Below are 21430 nucleotides of genomic sequence, written 5' to 3' on the forward strand. Positions count from 1 at the left end.
ATCCTTGACCCTGAGAAAATAGCAGAGCTTAAAACAGGCCGATCGACTGAACTTCCAGCTCAGTGTTTTCTCAAAACATGGGCCCTTTTAAGAGGTTTTGGGCTTGAATTCTGGGAGCCATGTTTGAGAAATGCTGTTTCCAGTGTGTTTCAAGGGAAAGTTAAGTGTGAATTACTTTACTGACCTGATCTGACTCGATATGGTCAGATTGGGACCCCGATCATATCCAGACGAAGCTCGGTGAGGATAATGCAGATTTATGAGGAGGCTAATATACTTGGTGGATGATATCAGGAAAAGGGCTGCCTTTAAGATCTATTTTAGACGACTTTTCCCTCCTCCTCCTCCTGTGAGGCTGCTGAAGAGTCAGCAGCAGATGGTGGGTCTCCCTTAAAACAGCCTTGGCTACAAGCAGTTTGCAACCACGTGTACTTGATCATTGTAATTAAGAGAAGCATCTAAATTTTCTGGCCTTTTGTCCTCAGAAAGTTTCTTCTGCTGCTAATATAGTGCAAACTTAACAATGCATTTTTTTATTCTTGTTACCCTAGTGACAGGCTGGTGCTGTGGTTAGTTTGTGTGTGTGTGTGTGTGTGTGTGTGTGTATGTATTTTCCCCTTAAAACAGGGAGAGAAACTCCCTGTCTCTTAAAGCCATTTTTTGCAGAAATCTAATTCACAGAGAGAGAGAGAGAGGAGAGAGAGAGAGATGTGTCAGGGAATTTTTTTCAGGAGGTAAAATGTCCTTTTTACGTTCACGAATTCTTAAGCTAGAATATGATTCTTTTGGGGTGGGCAGAAAAGCATGTTATATTTTTTTTTACTACTCAGATGCATTTAGGCAACCCCAGTTGTATGGTAGAACAGCTTCCCCAGCTGTGCTTCGACTGAACATAACGTGGGACCAAGAGTATGTGGCAGTCCCTTGACTAAAAGGCTTTTGATGACTCTTGGCCAGGTGTTGCTTTATTCACTAGTGCTTGGTTCCTCTTTCCATTAGTAAGTCCATCAGCTGTCAGTGTGCTATGGATGCTACTTTCCTACATTGGGGAAAATTGCAATATGAAGCAAGCAATCCTAGAAAGTATTTGAGGGCGCTATTCAGATAAGCCTTCCTGCCCCCCTTCCCAATCCAAAAAATACGATGGGGTGGGGTACCAGGTCAGCTTTTTATTCTGGTGGGAGGGTAAAACTAAATCCCACTGTGATGATCTACAGATTCATTTATCTATTGTAACTGCAAAATTGTCCACATCCACAATTGTTTTGGGTCAAGGATTTGGTGTGATTCTTTGCACCCTCATCCTACACACGCCCTTCTCTAGAGTAAGTAATAAATAAAGCCAGAGGGCAGTTCAGTTCTCTGAGAAATAGTTCCTCATGCGAAATATCTGTGCGGTTCCCCTACAATAGTCAGTTGTGATGTGGTACATTTTGTTTCTCAGTGGAAATTCACTGATTTGCTTTCTCCAACCTGGCGCCTTCTTGAGGTGCTGGACTGCAACTTCCATCATTCCCCGGCCAGCAATCTGGTCATTACTTTGGGAAGCCCGCTTTCAAATATGACCCCTAGACTTTATCCTGATGGCATTAAGACCTAGTTTGGTTTCACCAAAGTTGAGTCCATCTTCCATTGATTCTAACAGAGTATTTGACCACAAAAAGTCTTCGACAGGGACAGAATCTTTAATCAGGAAAAAAGGGTTACCCTGGATTTTTTTTTACCTTTTGGTTTGCCACGGTCAGTAGGCGCGTTTACCTTTGAAACTACTTGTCTGGAAATACATATTATTCCACAGAGGTCCTACCTAGAGCCTAATGTCACACAAGTCTGTTTTTGAATCTCCCTTGTATATTGTTAATCACTGTATAATGTGTGTACATTTCAATTCCGGCCAGTATATAGAATGGAACCGTTCTCTTGTTACTAACTCTCCCATCAGCAGACAGTAGAGAAAATACGCACATCCATGATTTTTATCAAGAGGCTTATTCAATATCCAATATCCACACATTAGTTTATAGTTCATTTTATAGCTTGCTTTCCTGCGGGGGATTCTCAACATCCCCATATCTTCTCCACCACCTTACATTTTTCAGAGAGCTCTTTTCTCAGCAATGTGCTAATCTGTTTTTCTGTAGATGAAAAATAATCATTGAATATGTTTCTAAAAAGGCCTACTTAAAAATAGTTTAAAGGTAGTTTATAACTCTTGACGGCAGGCTCCTTTAGGTTGGATGGCTGAAAGCATTTCAGTCATCCTTTGAAATCCCTTTTGGGGTGGGGTGTAGGTCTCTGATTGTTGTATAAAATCTGGTGTTTATTAAAATGTCACCAACTGAAAGCTCAGTTGAAGTTCTTGGAGCGTAACACAAATTCTAGCATTTGCAAATGAATCTTGGTGATGCCAAGAGCAAACGTCCAATAGTGTCAACGTCTGCTCATGCGATGCTCTAACAATAACTGTATCAGAAACTGTATTATTCAGCGTTTCACCACCTCTCCTTCCTTTCTGTTTGTAAATAGCAAGTGAATAAAGGCAGCAAAGTTGTCTTTAAGCATTTGTGTGTGTGTGTGTGACATGAGAGAATAGGTACCCACAGCCAAGTTTAAATTGCAGATTTAATATGGTTTGTGTGCTGGAGAGCCCTGCTTTGATGACATGTGGACTTCAACTCCCAGGCCTTTGCTGGCTGAGGTATTCTGGGAGTTGAAGTCCACATGTCTTAGAAGTTGCCAAGGTTGGAGACCCCTGGCCTAGACCATCTGCAACAGAAAAGCTGTGACAGTTGTTGACAGTCATCAGCATGATGGACCAAGAATCAGACAGTGAATGTAACAGCTGCTTCTGTTCTTGAAACTATTTTTGGATCAGTAGGTTAGAATTCAGACACCTGCTTATCGACTTCTGTGAAGTTCAACCATCAGTTTGTTTCGATTCCCACATTTTCCCTGAGTTTGTAAGTTACTGTAGGTAGGAAATCACTTTTGAGGCAATTACTGGGTTGTCTCCCTCCCCCCAAGTCTGAATTCAGGATGCTCATTTTTGACAATGAATGTTGGTAAGGAGAGCTGCAACAGAGGGATAGAATCAAGATCACGTGAAGTGTTGATGCCGCTTTATAATGCCTTGGTAAGGCCACACTTGGAATACTGCATTCAGTTCTGGTCGCCAAAATGTAGAAAAGATGTGGAGACTCTAGAAAGAGTGCAGAGAAGAGCAACAAAGAGGATTAGGGGACTGGAGACTAAAACATATGAAGAACGGTTGCAGGAACTGGGTATGTCTAGTTTAATAGAAAGAAGGACCAGGGGAGACATGACAGCAGTGTTCCAATATCTCAGGGGTTGCCACAAAGAAGAGGGAGTCAAACTATTCTCCAAGGCACCTGAGGATAGAACAAGAAGCAATGGGTGGAAACTAATCAAGGAGAGAAGCAACTTAGAACTAAGGAGAAATTTCCTGACAGTTAGAACAATTAATCAGTGGAACAGCTTGCCTCCAGAAGTTGTGAATGCCCCAACACTGGAAGTCTTTAAGAAGATGTTGGATAGCCATTTGTCTGGAACGGTATAGGGTTTCCTGCCTAGGCAGGGGGTTGGACTAGAGGACCTCCAAGGTCCCTTCCAACTCTACTATTGTATTGTATTGTATTGTATTGTATTGTATCTTTTGGCACACAAGAGGTCTTTGACAATACTCTTGCCAAAGAACAGCAAGAGCTTTGGAGCAGAAACAAGTGGCAACTGCTTCCCACGGCCATGCAGTGTCATTTCAGAAAAGGCATGAAATGTGTGAACAAGCCTCCGATCAGAAGGATGAATCACCTCTGCTAGTATGTTCTGGAACAACATGGTGGACTAAGCCAAAATGAGGTTCAGTCGTCATACAAGCCATCGTGTTGCGGGATAAGGTGGCTTACTTGCTCGTGCATAGCAGGTGAGCACAGGAATTCAGGGTTTAAGCTGAGTTTAGGGTGGAACATTTGGAGGAGTCCGAACTGGATGTTACATACCACAGTTGAGTCGGTGGATTGTACATTTGTGGGTAGTGAATAGAGAGAAACAATCTTTTTTAACTGCTGGGGGATTATGGGGAAAAAGAGGAAGATGCTCATCTCATGCTCAGAGGCTTCTTGGGGTGGCACTTTAAAAAATGGAGCGCACTGTTTTACAAGTTCAGCACCTTTAAGTTGGGTGTGGAATTCTGGGATTTGGGAGTCCTCCCATGTTAAAGGCACCCAAATCGAAACGATTGTTCTAGAGCAGTGTTTCTCAAACTTGGCGACTTTAAGTCCTGTGGACTTCAACTCCCAGAATTCCCCAGCCAGCTATGCTGGCTGGGGGATTCTGGGAGTTGAAGTCCACAGGACTTAAAGTCGCCAAGTTTGAGAAACACTGTTCTAGAGACTAGATGCTTTCTCTCTGCACCATTACTGGGAGTCCTTGACTTTCAGTTACATAGCAATTATTGGAAGTTACAATGGATTTACATGGGGGGAGGGGGATTTATGACCCGGATATAAAGTTCAGATGGTCATTTCTACCTCTTGGTCATGTGACTGCACTTCAGGCGCTTGGCAACTTAGCCCACATTTACAGTTGCAGCCTTCTAAGGGGTTCTCTTAAAGACCGCCACATTCATTAAGGACCACCACCACCACAAAATAGTTCATAGCATTGGTTCAATCGCAAGATAAACCTGCTTTATGACACTGGCAGGCTCCATTACGGTCATAATTTGAAGACTGCATGTACAGCGCTGTTTACTTTTCCCCAAAAAGCCACCGAAAATTACTTCACTCTTCAAGACAAAACATCTCTACTTTTAAACCAAAACACCAGGAAACATTTTTACAGAATTTATTTTTTAAGGTTTTTTTAAATTTTTTAGTTTTTCAGGTTTTTTTTTCTTCTGTTTTTATTATTTTTTTTAAAAAGCCCTAACTTCTATGGCTTCAAAGAAGCTTCAAGAGAAACTTATACACCATAATCTGTGTACACTTTTTTTTTAAAGCAGTAACTAAATTTGCAATGCCACAATCTCTCTCTTCTGCTTTGGAGCTACACCAGTACAAATCTCATTTCTATTCAGACTTGAAATTACCTTTTTCTTTTGTTACATAATTAAAAAAAACAAAACAACCACACAATTAAGTCTGCAAAATTCATTTTGATGCAAATCAGACAACATGGGCCGAAACATACACCTGATAAGACCAGAGCTCGGAAGGCCAACGACAACCCTCGGTGATTTTTGTTTTCTGTCATTTGAGTTGTCCCTTAAAACTTTTGTCACATTCAAAAAGAAAAAAGAGAAAAAAGGAAAACAAAAGAATAATCCACATTGCAACTGGTAGTCCAAGCACACTCATGCACTCTTTACATAAACATTTTAATCTTTTTAAAATTTCTTTTACACCTTCCTGGGATTGGAACTATATAATTTTTTTTTCCAGCACAATGCTTAAGGCTGTATTCTGTTTTTCTCTTTGCATTGTTTGGGAAACAAACTCAAAACACTGCACATATCTAAGCAATCTTATTTTAATGGAAGTTGCCCAAATCAAGAATTTTCCCCTAGGACCTCCTGTATCCTTGTGATTCTAGCATGGCAGAGGCACTGCTGTTAACAAAGTGTATAAACTAAGATCAATAAAGTGAGATCATGTTCTGAGTTTTAGTCCCTGCTTTCCTTTTTTTTTCCTTTTTTTAAAATCTTATTTCAAATGGCCACAAAAACATTCATTCAAAATAGGGCAAAGAAATTCATATCCACCTTGAAAAAAGCACAAAGAATTAAGTGCCAGCTTTTGAATTAAACGGTTGGGCTGGGAGGATCCGCACCCACTCCATTCCCTTCAGAGTCATCGGCAGGATTGCCATCGATTACCCAACCCCGAAAGGAGGGGGTTCAAATCTTAAAACCCACGTTGGGAGGGGAGGGGGGGGGAAAGGTTTAAATCTAGTTCTAGAAAGTGAACAACTTCAAGGCTATAAGGTGAGGAGGCAGTAACCCTCATAATTAGGAGGGGGTGAATGAAGTCCAATAGATACGATTTAGCACTAACAATGAGGTGTGTGGCGAATTTTAAAAGTTGCACTCCTTTGGTCTGTAGCAGTAACCCACCCACCCAAGAGTGCTCTTTAGTTTAGCAGAGACCAAAAGTATTTATTCCCCCACCCCCATCCCCCAGTACTAACCCTGCCACCATTTCCCCGGCAGGCCACACCCCGACATTCCAAGTGCCACGCAATTTACCACACGGAGTGAAAGACAAATATTTCAGAGCAACGCAGGGCCAATTGTCTTATCCCTTGTTATAAAAATATATCTAAAGAAGTTAACGAAGCCGCACTGCTATTGTCGCAGTGCTGAAGCAACTCGGACAGGTGTAGCTTTGATGGCCACAGACCAGCTGTTTTTTGTTTTGACTTGGGTCAACCGGAAGGGAGAAGCGTGTATGTATACGTTCAATCCAGGCGGACGGGCCACGGTGTCCCCAGGCACAACTTAGTCTAAGGCCGGGGTAGACATGTAAGCTAGTGATGGGATTCGAAGGGATATAAAAGCATGAAAGCCAGACACGGGCCTTCTTCAAAAGCCATCTCCCTTCCTTGGCAAGGTAGATTTTGGCTTGGGTTGGATGTTTTTCGTAACAGCCTTTTGCTCCTTTCCGTACTAATAACAGTCCTATCGGTGGTTCTGCAGGAGCCGATTCCAAGCCATCACTCAACTGGGAAGCTGGGAATGCAGGCGGCTGTTGGGTTTTTTGAGGAAAAAAACAGACCAAAACGACGAGTGGATTGTCCTTGCACAACGCTTCGTCAGTGGGCCTCCTTCTCTCCACTCAAATAGGAGTTTTGCGGCCACCTATTTAATTTCAAATCAAATTGGCAAGTACCCAGGTGCTTCGAGGGCCACCATATAGAACGGTCTCACCTAGTGACCCTGTCCAGGTAGGTTTCACTTTGGTCATGAAAAGGTCCCCTTCGTCTCCATGGTTCTCTCAACAATGGACGTTGGCTTTGGGGTTTATATGTTTGGCAGGCTGCCGTTCCTGAGATCCAAGACTTTTGCCCTTAATTCTCTCCCACCTGGGAGTGGGTAGAACTTAATTGACATTTTTTTTAAATTTTAAAAAAAAATCTAAAATTGGATCGTTTTCAAGACACAGATGTTGCTGGTATTGCTACAAAAAAAGTGCACTGAGAAATGAGGAAGTGTGTAAATTATTCCCCAGCCTCCCCCCTCCCTCCCCCTGCACGATACGTTTATTTCTGCCTCTCGTGTTATTTTGGGATACGGGGGGGGACAAAGCTTCCCTCAAGGATGTCACCCAAGAGTAAATTGGCAGGGCTGGGAAAAATAAACCTTGGGGTGGGGGGGGGGGAGAAGGAAACCAGGGAGACATTGGGGTGGGATGGGGGACATCCTTAAAACTCAAAGCAGAAAAAAAAATAAGCAAAACCATTTGCATCGCCACGACAGGAAAGGCGTAAGGGGCGGAGGAGATGCTGCGGCACGAAGGCCAAAAAACGCCATTTTTAAATTAACTTAAGAGAGACTGAAACAAACAACAGAAGAAGAAATGCGTGCAGGGCAGTTCTCAGAATCATCACTTTGCTTCTTCTAAAGGTAAACAAGTAGAATTGATTCCCATTTTCTGTTTTGTTTTTTGTTCCAAAAGCTATTTTGAGGAGCTCCAAAGAGGGGCGGAGGACAAATAAACATGACAAATGGAAGGGAAGGAAAACTGCTGCATAAATATTAATGCTGTTTTTTTCTCTCTCTTTCTGTGGACCAGGAGGAAGAGGAGGAGGAGACTTGAGCAAGAAGTCCAACGTGCTTTTTCTGCCAGTGCCTGACCCACCCCTCCATTTGCATCTCCTGGGAAGAAGGGAAAAGGAAAAAAAATGGATGGGGGGAAGCCCCTACCCCCATGTCCCTGCTAGGACAGTCAAAGCCGCCTGTGTCCCTACCCACCAATAAAACTGGAGTGGGAGAGCAGGTGGGGGGGGGAACAGTGCCCCCTCCTATTCCATCAAGATCCATTATCCTCAGCCAGGAAGTCAAAGGAGGGTGGGGGAAACGCAGTCCCAGTAGGATCCTGTCTTCGACCAACAGGAATATTTCACTTGTGGCGCTGGATAGTTTTCCTCTTCCTCCTCTTAAAGAAACAGCAGCACCTGGGGAGAAAGGATAGCCACATTATATTACTTTGTATTATTATTTAAATGAAAGGAGATGACATTTTCACAGTTTGTAAAGTGTTAAGTTGAAAATGATTATTGGATTTGTATAACGCTTTTATAGCAATAGCACTTAGACTTATATACCACTTCACAGTGCTTTGCAGCCCTCTCTAAGTGGTTTACAGAATCAGCATAGTTGCCCCCAACAATCTGGGGCCTCATTTGACCCACCTCGGATGGATGGAAGGATGAGCCTGGTGAGATTCGATCTGCCAAATTCCAGGCAGCCAGCAGTCAGCAGAAGCAGCCTGCAGTACTGCACTCTAACCGCTGTGCCACCATAGCTCATACTTTATAAGGCGGCGAATGTATCTAATATTCCTTCCTCCTATTTACCACACACAACAATCCTGTGAGGTGAGTTACAATGAAGCAGAGTGAGTGGCGGCTCGAAGTCGCCTATCTTCATACCTAAGATAGGACTAGAACTCACAGTCTCCTGGCAATTGACCCAAAGTCACCAGCCGGTTTTTATGCGTAAGGGGGCACTAGAACTCACAGACTTCCTGGTTTCTAGCTTGGTGCCTTAATCACTAGGCTATGCTGTCTCCCTGACACGCCTGACATTACAGGTATACGGAGACAGAAAATCCAAGGCATAGAGACAGCCAGAGAAGATATATTTTTCATGGGCTTCGGCTCTTATCAGACATAAGAAGTCCTGATAAGTTGTGAATGCCCCAACACTGGAAGTCTTTAAGAAGATGTTGGATAGCCATCTGTCTGAAACGGTATAGGATTTCCTGCCTAGGCAGGGGGTTGGACTAGAAGACCTCCAAGGTCCCTTCCAACTCTACTATTGTATTGTATTGTATTGTATTGATAACCCTCAAGTCAGCAGATCACAGAACAAAGGATTACCGTATTTTTCGGAGCATAAGACGCACCCCCCCCAAAAGAGAGTGAAATGTTGGTGCGTCTTATACACCAAATACAGCCATTTTTGGCCTCCCGAAGCCCCTCCCCCGCATCCATTGTTGCGAAAAAGGGCCCATTTTTCGCAAATACGGAGGCTTTTTTGCCTTCCCGAAGCCCCAACCAGCCCTCTGCAGGCTTCAACAGAGGGCTGCTGGAGGCTGAGGGAAGGCAAAACCTTTTCTTTCTTTCTTATCTCTTCGAAATCTTGGTGCGTCTTATAGTCTGAAAAATATGGTAGTTGACCAAGAGAAATCGGCCCCAAATCAGACTGGGGTCCAAGCCAACATCTTGTGAGCTAATTGAGAGGGGCAATTAACTTAGTTTGCAACCGAGTTATCAGTCAACGCTCATTAAAAGGCAGCCTATGACCCTCTTGAGATAATTGAGAAAGTTACCTTTTGACAGATAACTGAGAATGTGGCTTCCTGAGCAATTTTAGGTCAAAATATTTCAGGTAGTAAATGATGGAAAAGCTGCTCTCTGCTAGCAGACAGGAGAGGTGAGGCTGGTTAGACCAGTGGTTCTCAACCTGCGGGTCGGGACCCCTTTGGGGGTCGAATGACCCTTTCACAGGAGTTGCCTATGACCATCAGAAACACATATTTTCGATGGTCTTAGGAACTGAGACACCAATTTGATGGTTGGGGGTCACCACAACCTGAGCAACTGTATTAAAGGGTCGCGGCATTGGGAAGGTTGAGAACCACTGGGTTAGATGGAGCAGGACATTTGCTTTGTGTAAGCTTCAAAACTTCACCATGTTTTCGGCTCATGGACCTCCTACGTCAGTTATTTTAGAGCAGGGGTGTCCAAACTTGGGAACTTTAAGACTTGTGGACTTCAACTCCCTGAATGGCTGGCTGAGGAATTCTGAGAGTTGAAGTCCACAAGTCATGAAGTTCCCAAGTTTGGATACGCCTGTTTTAGAGCCATGATGGCTTCCAGCTGGCTGTCATAATCCCAAGGCAGCCCGAACATACCTTCCTCTCCATCAACTTCCTGTTCTGACCGAGGCTTCCCAAGAGCATGAAGCAACACTTTGTCCCAACAAAAAACCCTTTTTATTAATTGACTGTGAATTCTGCTCATTCACATCCAGCAAAGTCTTTCAAGGGAAGATTTACAGTCACAGACCTTATCTGGCTTGGAGAGCTGCCAGGCCGATATCTGCAACACATGGCAAGGAGTCTCAAGCGAACTACTTGTCTCCTGCAAACTCCCCTCCCCTTTCACTCCTCTTTTATTTCCTCCAGGTGGGGCCATTCATCATCCACTGTGGCCTTACTCCCAACTTGACCTCCGTTCTTTAGCTGTTCCCTTCATTTGGCAACTCTGCGCATGTGCACACTGGGAACAGGCTCCAGCTGTTCCTCCGCCTCATTGATCCCTGACTCTGAAGGCAGCTGATAACTGGCGTACGGCTCTGGCCCCCTCTCTGCCTCCGACACAGAGCCCTCATCAGAGCCTTCCCTAGACTGCAGGACTGGCCCATGTTCCTCCCCAACCTCCTCATCAGCTCTCCTGGTGGGTCACAGCACTTCCGTTTTACAGTGTTTAATCCAAGCCACAGAGGCTCCTAGCAGAACTAGGACAGGTGAACCAGTTACTCACTTTGTGTCGTCTGCCACCTCAACCTCGGCAGGTGCGGTGATGGGGGCGTTTGAGTGGCCGGCAGTGGGGTCATCTGTGTTCAACTCCCCATTGGTAGAGCTCATGACCTAAAAGAGCGCAAGAAGGTGAAGAACCAGGAATATCGGGCAGGGCTTCAGGTAGAGGTAGCTTAGGGTCTTTGCAGTATCACAGAGGGGAAATGAACGGGAGAGACAAAGCAGGGCTCAGGCATGCTGGCCTCATGCTACTACGGTACAAATCGAAACTTCGCTCTGCTTCTTCATCTTGTTTCTGCTCCTGCAGAAAGCGGCCGCAGGAAGACAGGGGCCTGCTTGCATCCAGCCAAGCTTTCAAAGCAAAGGGGGCTAACTTTCGATGTGAAATTCCATCCAACAGAAACCTGCCTCCCAATAAAAATTATATAGGCAGTTCTTGACTTGCGACTGGTTGCTTAGTGGCTCTTTGAAGTTATGACGGGCCCCTCAAAGCTAATTTTGATCCAGTTCTGAAGTTATGATGGCCAGCGTCTCTCCGTGGTCATGAGACTGCATTTGGACGCTGGGTAATTTACAGCCGTTTTGTCAGGTACCGAGGATTTAATAGCTGCCAACTAATGTAAGGTTATAAGCAGTAAACTGTAAGCTGATGCAATGAGGATGATTCAGCAATACATGTATATATATATAGGTAGCGTTTCTCTCTCTCTCATTGTGTATCTCATTTCTCTCCTTGTGTCCGTAGCTGAGTGGTAAGGGATTTATCTGCCATGTGTATGTCTGTATATATGTATATATAAACCACTATTAATTGTCTAAAGACTCTGTGTGCTGTGTGCTCCGTTTTGCTCCTGGGTTTATCTCATCATAATAGTCACACTGCCAAAACTCTGACACGTGTGATTTATAACATTTTGGTTGGAGACCAGCGTTTACTTCCAGCTATTGGCAAAACCTGCCCCACAGAGAACAATAAGTTTGCTTAGCAACATGGTGTTCACTTAATGACTGCTGCAAAACAAGGGATGTGAAACCGGGCCGGTCATGTGATGACCCACTCTACGACCGTCTTGATTTACAACCATAACTGCCAGGCTCAATTACAGTCATAACTCAAGGACTATCTCCTTGGATCCCCCCTGCTTATGGTAAAGGAACACATTTGTGTGTGCGGAGGTTCAGCATCTTTATCAAGTGAACAGAGAGATCCTTAATTTTGGAAAAGCTGAAGTGGGCTAAAGCTGGTTTTCCTGAACAATGTCATTTCATATTCAGGAGATTCAGAAATAATAGTTCTTTTCTGAATAAATTTCCTCTCTGGCTCAAACCAAGGTTTTACTTAACAGCTGTACCAATGCAAACCAGTTACATCCACTACTGGGGTTGCAGACTCAGTTCAATGTATGGTTTCGGTTCCTGTCTTATGAGCAGTGGTGGGATCCTACCGGTTTAACAACTGGTTCGGTGAGTACGCGCTGATCGTTGGAGCTACCAGTTTGCCTGAACTGGTAGAATCCCACCCCTGCTTATGAGGGTTCAGACTCTTGCATTAAGCAACGGTTGGTGCTGGTCACAGATGTACATCAGATGGGAAAGCAGTGCACACAGTAGCTCGGGGGGGGGGGATGGAAGAGGCAACCATGGACAAAGACACAGAAAAGACAGAAGCTAACATACCACGAGAGCAAGAAATCCAGCACAAATATGAATTAGTTAAATTTCCTATCATACAAAGACTGCCCATCCGAGAATCCCACCATTTAAAATCCATCCATTGTAAACGATTGTCAGTAGTCTTACATCAACTATTTTGATTATGTCCTCTTTAAATTATTATTATTATTATTATTATTATTATTATTATTATTATTATTATTATTATTATTATACAATTGTATCACAGCGGCCAGTTGTTTCGCCGGATTTGGCATTGATTACTAGTCGGGCCCCACTCAGGGGCCTAGGACGTCGTAATGTATTTTCGTAATATACGTGCAGATCCAAGCAGTGCAGCTTTTTGCATTTGACTGATGGTGATTTTGTCAAGTTTTAACTGTTTTAAATGTAATTCCAGTGCTTTTGGAATAGCACCCAGTGTGCCAATTACCACTGGAATTACCACTGCTGGTTTGTGCCATCAGTGGTAATTCCAGTGGTAATTGGCATACTGGGTGCTATTCCAAAAGCACTGGAATTACATTTAAAACAGTTAAATAATAATAATAATAATAATAATAATAATAATAATAATAATAATAATAATAATAATAATAATAATAATAATAATAATAATAATAATAATAATAGTTATTATTATTATTATTATTATTATTATTATTATTATTATTATTATTATTATTATTATTATTATTATTATTATTATTATTATTATTATTATATACTTTATTCATTAAACATGAAACTCAGCCAACTGAACATTCAAAAATGCATTACAAATACCAGTGACTGGTGCTAATGGTTGATATGGTTTGCTGCCAGTGTCCTAGGTATCAACCAAGTACCTTCTTAAAATATAAGATGTTCCGAGTAGCGCAGTTTTTTGCAGTTCCGCTAGGGTTATGGCAGGAAGCTGCAATTTGTTGATGTATCTTGTAAAATTCTTGGACAGTGCCCCGATGACAATAGCTGTGTCGTTTCGATGGCCAGCTCGCCATATTTCATGATTTTTTTCTAGTTCTTTTTCTTCGACTCTGGCATCTCCCGGAACAGCGATATCAATAAACTGTGCACTTCGGCCCTCTACAACCGTGATATCTGGCATGTTGTGCTCCAAATGACGATCCGTGATTATTATTATTGTTGTTGTTGTTGTTATGTTAATCTTTGGTGAGATTCACAGCCTTTGGGGCTGGTTGGTAGCTCAACATCTCGAGTCCTAACCAAGGAACTGTTAAGGTAATGTTGGAAGATATAAGCTGTTCCAAGTAGGGTGGTTTTTTGTAGAGTCAGAATGTTCAAGTCCGATAAATTTAGAATTATTATTATTGTATAATCATTATTATTTTAATGTGTCTAGTCCTCGTGGAGGTAGAACAGCCCTGCAAGCAAGTTTATAAACTGGACAGAGCACCTGAACCTGAAGAAGGGTAGCTGCACCCAGCATGTTGACCACTGTTCTTTTCCCTCTTGCCCCCAAATTTAAATGTTTGGTACTGTTTGCTAAAAAGCTTTACCAAAGAGATACAACATACACATCAGACCTTGCTATGAACAAACTTTGGACCTTAAGGTGCAAATTAGATTAAAATCAATACTTAATTCAGTACCCAGATGAGATTTCCAGGTTGTAGAAAAGCACGGGCCTTTGTGAAGATTTCTGGCTCGACAAACCCAAATGAAACCCAACAGAAAGCGATGAACACCTGCAAATCCAGGAATTTGGGTTTCTTTCTTTGTCCTGGTGAGGGATTTTTGCATCTCCCAAAGCAGATGGGACTTAGAGACCAAGGACAGGCAGAGCAGAAGAACAGAATGGAATGCATGCTGTACATATACGTGTATACCATTTTTTTTTCTAGATACTCTTATAGTGGAATTAGAATCCACTCTTGCATTGAAGTGGTGCATGCATGCACACACACACACACACAATCACACAGCAAAAACAAGGAACACACCTCAGCTTTAAGCATGGCTTCTATTCCTATCTACATTCACAAGATTTAGCTAGTACAGGGGTGTCCAAACTTGGGAACTTTAAGACTTGTGGACTTCTGGCTGGGGAATTCTGGGAGTTGAAGTCCACAAGTCTTAAAGTTCCCAAGTTTGGACACCCCTGAGCTAGTAGATTCTCTTAAATTTCTACAAGTGGCTTTTTGTAGAAATTTGACCTACCGAGTATTGTTTTAACATTTTCTTTTTAAGCCGGCAAATGCGTTTCTCGATTTAAACTTCCAAATGGTTCAGCTTCCCTTTCCCCCCTCCCCCCTTTTCCTTCTCCTCCCTAATTTTTGTTCGCATCATTAAAAATGTAAAGTTCGCCTCCTGAGGCCAGACGCACCTGATTCCTTAACTAGAATCATTATTGAAGAAAAGAATTGTTTTTTTTTTTTTTTTTACTCTTCCCACACGATTTTTGGGAGCCAAGCAGAATGAGCAACGAGGAGAAAGGTAAACTATCTATTCCAAGGCAGAACAAACTGCATTTCAGTATTCCTGAAATGGTCCACGTGCCGTCAAAACAAGACTGAAAAGCAAACCGATGCCACAATGATTGGACATACAGAGGGTCACAGGGGGGAAAAGCTGAGAAGACTTCCACGGCATGGCTGGGGTCCGGCAGCAGCAGGTGGGTCACCCACCCCACCTCCCACCCCATCCCACTTATGTACCTGCACGGAACCCCCAGGCCTGCTGGCTGCCAAGGGGGCTCCTAGAATGTCCTCAGCAGGCTGCTGGACAGCCTGGGGATCCCATAACTCCGTCCCCTCGGGCGACTGCAAGTGACGGAGGCAGGAAACAAAGGGGAAAATCATAGTAATATTTTTTTTTGAAAAAGAGGGGGGGGTGTTAGGGAGACAGAAAAGATGGGGGATTGTCAGGGTCAAAGAAAGGGGGACACAGTGGAAGAAAGAGAGAGGGGGGGGGGAAACAACATGCCAAAGCAAAAAGAATTTGAAAACAGGCTAGAATGCCAATCGATATAGCACCCCTCAAATGGCATCAGCATTACCAGGTAGAGAAATGGGCCAGGTATATTTTGGGAGTGCCGGCCGTGTTTCTCTGCGCTTTTCGGAATCTCTTTGAGTTTGTCAGTTAAGTAGGTCGCCTTTGCCTACATACTCCGCAGTTCTTCAAATCTGTGGTTCCTCAATGCATAAATATACAACGTCCAAAAACATTACAGGTCTATTTTCCATCCTTCCTTCCCTCCCACACTTCGTTTACAAGGGCTGCGTTTGCACAACCTGCTGGTATTTTTCGAGGGAATAAGATGTACCAAGATTTCGAAGAGTTTTTGCACTCTGCAGACCTCCCAAACCCTCTGCGCGCCTCATTTTTTGTGAAAAACAGGGCATGCAGAGAGTTTGAGAGGCCTGCAAAGTGCTCTTGGGGGCTGGGGAGGGGGGACACGAGCAAAAAACAGCCCGTTTTTCGCTCAGTTTTGCCCTCCCCAGCCCCCAGGAGCACTTTGCGGGCTTCCCAAACCCTCTGCACATCCATTTTTGTGAAGGGGGCGGGGTTTCGGGAGGCCAAAAATGCTATATTCAGTGTATAAGATGCAGCCAGATTTTCACCCTCTTTTTCGGGGGTGGGGGTGTGTGGGAGGTGCGTCTTATACTCCGAAAAATACGGTATGTCAATTGCTATCCAAGTGTGTGTATGTGTGTGTGGGATTTCTTCAGTGTGGCAGCAATGCACAATGTAGCAAACAAGAAGCCACCCCTTTGCTGCTGTGCAGTTGAGGGGGTCGTTCAGCAACACACACACACACACACACACCCTTTAAAAATCCAGGGTGTTCCCCTCAGGATCGACACCACTGTCACCTATGCTTCCCTCATGAGGCAGACGTAGGGACGGATACACAGTATGGAAAATGGAAAATAGTCTCAGTCCTTACACAACACTTGTTTTTGTTAAACCTCCTTATCCCAAATCCTTAGGTTGTTTTTTTAAAAAAGATATTTGTTCTTCAGATTTCTGTTCTAAAAGAAGAAACCACTTCCTTCAGGACAAAACAGGCTAAGAACCTACCTGCTGGGTCAGGTCAAGGTTCACCTTAGCTTAGCCTATTGTTCACCATGAAAGCCAACGCGATGGGTCTGCAGTGCCTACAAAGAGGCAACCGAGACCTGCTGATCTAACACTGCTGTCCTCTACCTGGGATTGGAAGGTATGCAGACCCCAGACCAGAGGAAACCTGGAGTCTCCAAGTCCAACAGCCGCCAGCAGGCTGGGGAATTCTGGGAGTTGAAGTCCTCCAGGCTTAAACGTTGCTAAGGTTGGAGACGCCTGTACCAGAGTGAGGTGGCCTTCAATCCTCCAGATCCTCTGTAAGAGTTTAAAGACCTGCCTATCAGTTTTCCGAAAGATGCCCTAATTAATTCATGAGCCTCGAGCCAGGTTTCAAAAGAAATCCAGTCATTTATTAGGAACACCACTTTGGCAATACCCCATTGCGGTCAGATGTGACCTCATTTAAATTACGGCTGAACTTTGCCCCCGTTTCTTCCCTCCCCTCAGTCTGTGTCATAAATCACATTCTCCAATGAGAATGGTTGGGGCTTCATATTGGGGGCAGTTGATAAATTAACAACAGATCCCAACATCCCCATTTGCTCATCCTACACCCTCCCCTTCTTTTAATTAAGGTTGTATTTATATTTTTTATTGCTATATTGTTTGTATTGTGTATAGGTTTTGTATAAAGTTACCCTTTTAATATTGCATGCTGTCCAGAGTTGCCCTGTTGTAAGATGGGCAGCCAATTAATTTAATAAATAAAAATCTCTCTATATATATAAATGGCTGTGTATGTGTATGTTCCAGCATAACTCTGGAATGCTTCAAGAATTTCAACCAAATTTGGTACACAGATGACTTACTTTCTGGAAACAAATACTATGGGGGTAAGACACCCTTAATACCCCTCGGGGTGTGTGTTCTGTTAAGATACAGTCTGTTGTGCCTTAAAATGGCTTCTACTGTACTGCCGTAAAATGGCTTCTACTGTACAGTGCAGTGCAGTTGCCATGGTAACAGCTTCACAGTACTCCACAAGGGGGCTCCCTCAGATAAGAGGGGGAAATCCAACATTAGAAATTACGTTTGGTCTCGACATTTTCCCCCTATAAATAAAAAACCTGGGCAACGCCAGGTTATCAGCTAATAAACAATTGCACCCAAGTTAATAGCCACCATCATGTTTTATGATAATGAATTTATGTTAATGACAATGTAAGGAAGTGCCTCCTTTCCAAACACTTTATTGAGTAGTCCCTGTTCCTAATGTTTTGAGAATGGTAACTTAAATATCTCTGGGCCTCAACTGCTAGAATTCCTGAGAAAAGCCATGCTGGCTGGGGAATTCTGAGAGTTGAAGTCCAAAAGGTTTAAAGTTTCCAAGTTTGGGCATCCTTGTTTTAGGCCATGTATGATTTTATTCATCGCAACCCTATCCTTTTTTGCTAAGTGAAAGGATTCCAAGTATTTTGGCTCTGAAGTCCTTCAATCATTTTGGTTGGTACTTCTGCACTTTGCCCCGTGCTGTTTTATCTCTTATGGTGACCAGAACTCTACACACAATACTAAATGGAGATGAATCATAGATCTATAGGCAGTCCTTGACTTACAACCACAATTAGCACCAGAATTTCCAGGGCTAATCAAAGCAGTTGTTAAGAGTCATGTTTGATTTTATGACCTTGTTTGCATGCTTTCAGTGCCGCTGTATCTTCAAACAGTCACTAAACAAATGGTTGTAAGGCGAGGACTATCTATATACAAGCACACTGCAATATTATCAAGCTGGTTTTTTTTTCTAATAATGCATAGCACTGAATTTACCTTTTTCATAGTTACTGTATACTGAGTTGACACATTAATTCAACTCTCCTTTATGACCCAAGATTTTTTCTTGGTTATTTACAGTAGATCATCCCCCATCATTGCCTTCATGAACTTAAGGTGTTTTTTTTAAATCCCCATGTGGGTCACTTTACATTTCCTTAAATTAAACCACTGCCTGACCATCCACCCAATTCAGAGTGATCTGTCTGGAATTCAAAATGAAAGTGCTTTCCGGACTGAATAGCTTGCTACCACCTGCAAACTTGATCGGCACACCTTTTATTCCTACCTCACAATCAGTTATGAATAAGTTTAAAAAGCTAGTTCCAACAGATTTTTTTTAATATTCCGCCTTTCAAGAAAAAGTACCATATAGCCCAATGTTCTGTTTTGGGATTACTGTTCCACAATAATTAAAATTTACTAAAGAACCTCTGATGAGAAACTTTGTCCAAAGATTTTTAGAAATCCAAATATACCACATGGCTAGGGTCATTTCCTCAACTTAACAACAGACACTCTGAAAAACTCAAAATGGCTGGTGAGCCAAGATTTAGCCTTGCAGAATCCATGTTGACTCCTACTTTAAGACTTGTGGGCTGCAAGTCCTACGTTGCTTTAAGTCCTACCGTATTTTTCGGAGTATAAGACACACAGGAGTATAAGACGCACCAAGGTTTTGAAGAGGCAAATTAAAAAAAAAAGAGTCTGCACTCTGCAAACCTCCCCAAAACAGCCCGTTTTTTGCAAAAACGGGCCTGGTTTTTTTTAATAAAAAGGGCATGAATAGCGTTTAGGAGGCTTGTAGAGTGCTCCTGTGGGGTGGAGGGGCAAAAACGAGCAAAAAACAGCCCATTTTTTTTGTTAAAAAAGGGCATGGATAGCCTTTAGGAGGCTTATAGAGTGTTCTTGGGGGCTGGGGGGGGGGAATTGAGCAAAAAACGGGCCTTTTTTGCTCATTTCTGCCCTCCCCAGCCCTCAGGAGCTCTCTGAAAGTCTCCTAAAAGCTATGCCCAGCCATTTTGGTGAAGGGGGCGGGGTTTCGGGAGACAAAAAATGCTATATTCAGGGTATAAGACGCACCCAGATTTTCAGCCTCTTTTTTGAGGGAAAAAGATAACCTACAGCAGTGGTTCTCAACCTTCCCAATGCCGTGACCCTTTAATACAGTTCCCCATGTTGTGGTAACCCCCAACCATAGGAACCAGTGTCTCGGTTCCTAAGACCATCGAAAATATGTGTTTTGTGCTGTTTTCTTTTCTATGTGAAATACACATACACACATTTCTCCCTCTCCCATCTCTCTCTTTCTCCCTCTCTATCTCCCTCTCCCTCCCTCCCTAATCTCTTTATCCATCTCTCCCTCTCCTCCATCTCTCTCATTCTCCCTCTCCCATCTCTTTTTCTCTCTCCCTCTCCCATCTCTCTCTCCCTTCCTCTCATCTCTTCCTCTCTCCCTCCCTCCCTTCCGCCATTTCTCTTTTTTCCTATCTCCCTTCCTCCCCCTCTCTCATTTCTCCCCCTCCCTCTCCCCATCTCTTTCTCCCTCTCTCCCGCTCTCCTATCTCTCCCTCCCTCTCCCCATCTCTCTCTTTCTCTCTCTCTCTTTCTCCCTCTCTCCCCCTTCTCTCTCTTTCTCTGCTGAGGAACAATTGCCAGCCCTGGTGGAGGCCTCCCTTCAGGTGACCCTCCTTCCCCTCTCACAATCCCCTGGCCTTGCTGTGTCATCCCTCCCCCTCACACGAGAGGAGGAGGAGAGGGAGAAGGAGGCCAGAGCCTTAGTGCAGCCCTGTACCTCCCTTTGCACCACATTCGCCCATTAGGCAGCCTTCGCTTCCTGCCACTTCAGGTTTGAGCTTGTGCCCTCCGCACTCGGCCAAAGACATAGAGGACACAGCAAGGTCGTGGCTGGAGCCTTAGGGCAGGAAAGAAGCCACATCCTTTTGTGCCCTGTTAAGACCCTCCTTAAGCGAGCAGCCAGCCGCCCCGCGTACACCTTTGCTGCGCTTTGGTGCTCGCTTGTGGGTGGTCTCCCCATGTGTGCGCACCCTCCCGGGCCCACCACAGCTGGCCAGGGGTTGCAAGAAGAAAAGGAGGAGGAGGAGGTCGCCCAAAAGAAAGTCTCAGCTGGGAAACAGGGGACGGACAGGGAGCAGGAGCATTGCTTCCCACAGCTGCCACCTCAGATTGGGCGAGAAAGAGGCGTAGGGTCGGCGGGGCACCAGGGAAAGCGCGTAGGGGGCACAGGACAGGCACCTGAGTGAGCTGGCGGGTCACGGAGGAGACCGAGACGCGGAGCGCTGCGAGGTTCCAACGCTCTGGCCCCGATAGAAAGCAGAGCGCTGAGGCCAGGCGATCCGGCGCAACAGGCAGGGGCTGCTGGGCGGCTCTCCCCCTAACCGTTCCCCGCGGCGACCGCTTCCCGAGCTCCACTGAACCGTCTCATCTGTACCACTCAGGCCCCGCTCGTAGTGCCGGTCGAAGAAGTGGGGCTTATGGATGAACTCCAGCATGGCGCAAGTGCCTCCCTTCTTGACGCCCACAATCAGCGCATGCGGGAACTGCTTTGCCACCGCCGCCTTGGCCAAGTTGCTGCTGCTGCATTCGGCGCCCGCCGGCCAGGCCGAGGGGGCGGATAGGCAGTGGGCGTAGGGCAACTGGGCAGTTGCGCCACTTCTGCAGAAGTTTCTTGCGGGCGGTGGGCAGCGGCGGTGTCGGGGGGTGGCTGGGGGGTGCAGCAGAGGAGAAGAAGGCTGTAGCAGAGGCAGGTGCCCGAGAGCGAGAGCAGTGCGCCCAGCAGAAGCGCCCGGCAGCACCGCAGCCGCCTCCTCTGCCGGTTGAGCGCCATGGCCCCATTGCCGCCGGCGGCCACGGCTCCCCGACCGGCACCAGCACCGGGTCGGGGCGCGTGGGTTGTGGAAGAGTCACACTCAAGACTCTTAGGCAACCCCCGTGAAAGGGTTGTTCGACCCCCAAAGGGGTCATGACCCACAGGTTGAGAACCGCTGCTCTATAGCATTATACTCTGAAAAATACGGAACTTTGTTTCAAGTCCTACTTTGCTTTGAGTCCAATGCAAAGGGGGATTAAAACTTTTAAAGCTGTATACCGAATGG

At 44.6% G+C, this 21430-nt stretch overlaps 1 protein-coding gene across 3 annotated transcripts in view; it reads right to left on the reverse strand.

The window, feature by feature from the left end:
- Positions 1 to 4851: 4851 nt before the first annotated feature.
- Positions 4852 to 21430, reverse strand: part of CSNK1G2 (casein kinase 1 gamma 2) — a 133154-nt gene continuing 116575 nt past the window's right edge. For all 3 annotated transcript variants that reach the window (XM_081959701.1, XM_081959702.1, XM_081959703.1), the window contains exons 11-12: positions 10786 to 10892; positions 4852 to 8190 (exon numbers count right to left, since the gene is read on the reverse strand). In XM_081959701.1, coding sequence (XP_081815827.1) covers positions 8136 to 8190; positions 10786 to 10892 — 162 coding nt within the window. In that variant the 3' untranslated portion in view covers positions 4852 to 8135. The remainder of the gene's footprint in view (positions 8191 to 10785; positions 10893 to 21430) is intronic.

Source organism: Natrix helvetica (genome assembly GCF_964273705.1).
Source record: "Natrix helvetica genome assembly, chromosome: 1".
Lineage (NCBI taxonomy): Eukaryota > Metazoa > Chordata > Lepidosauria > Squamata > Natricidae > Natrix > Natrix helvetica.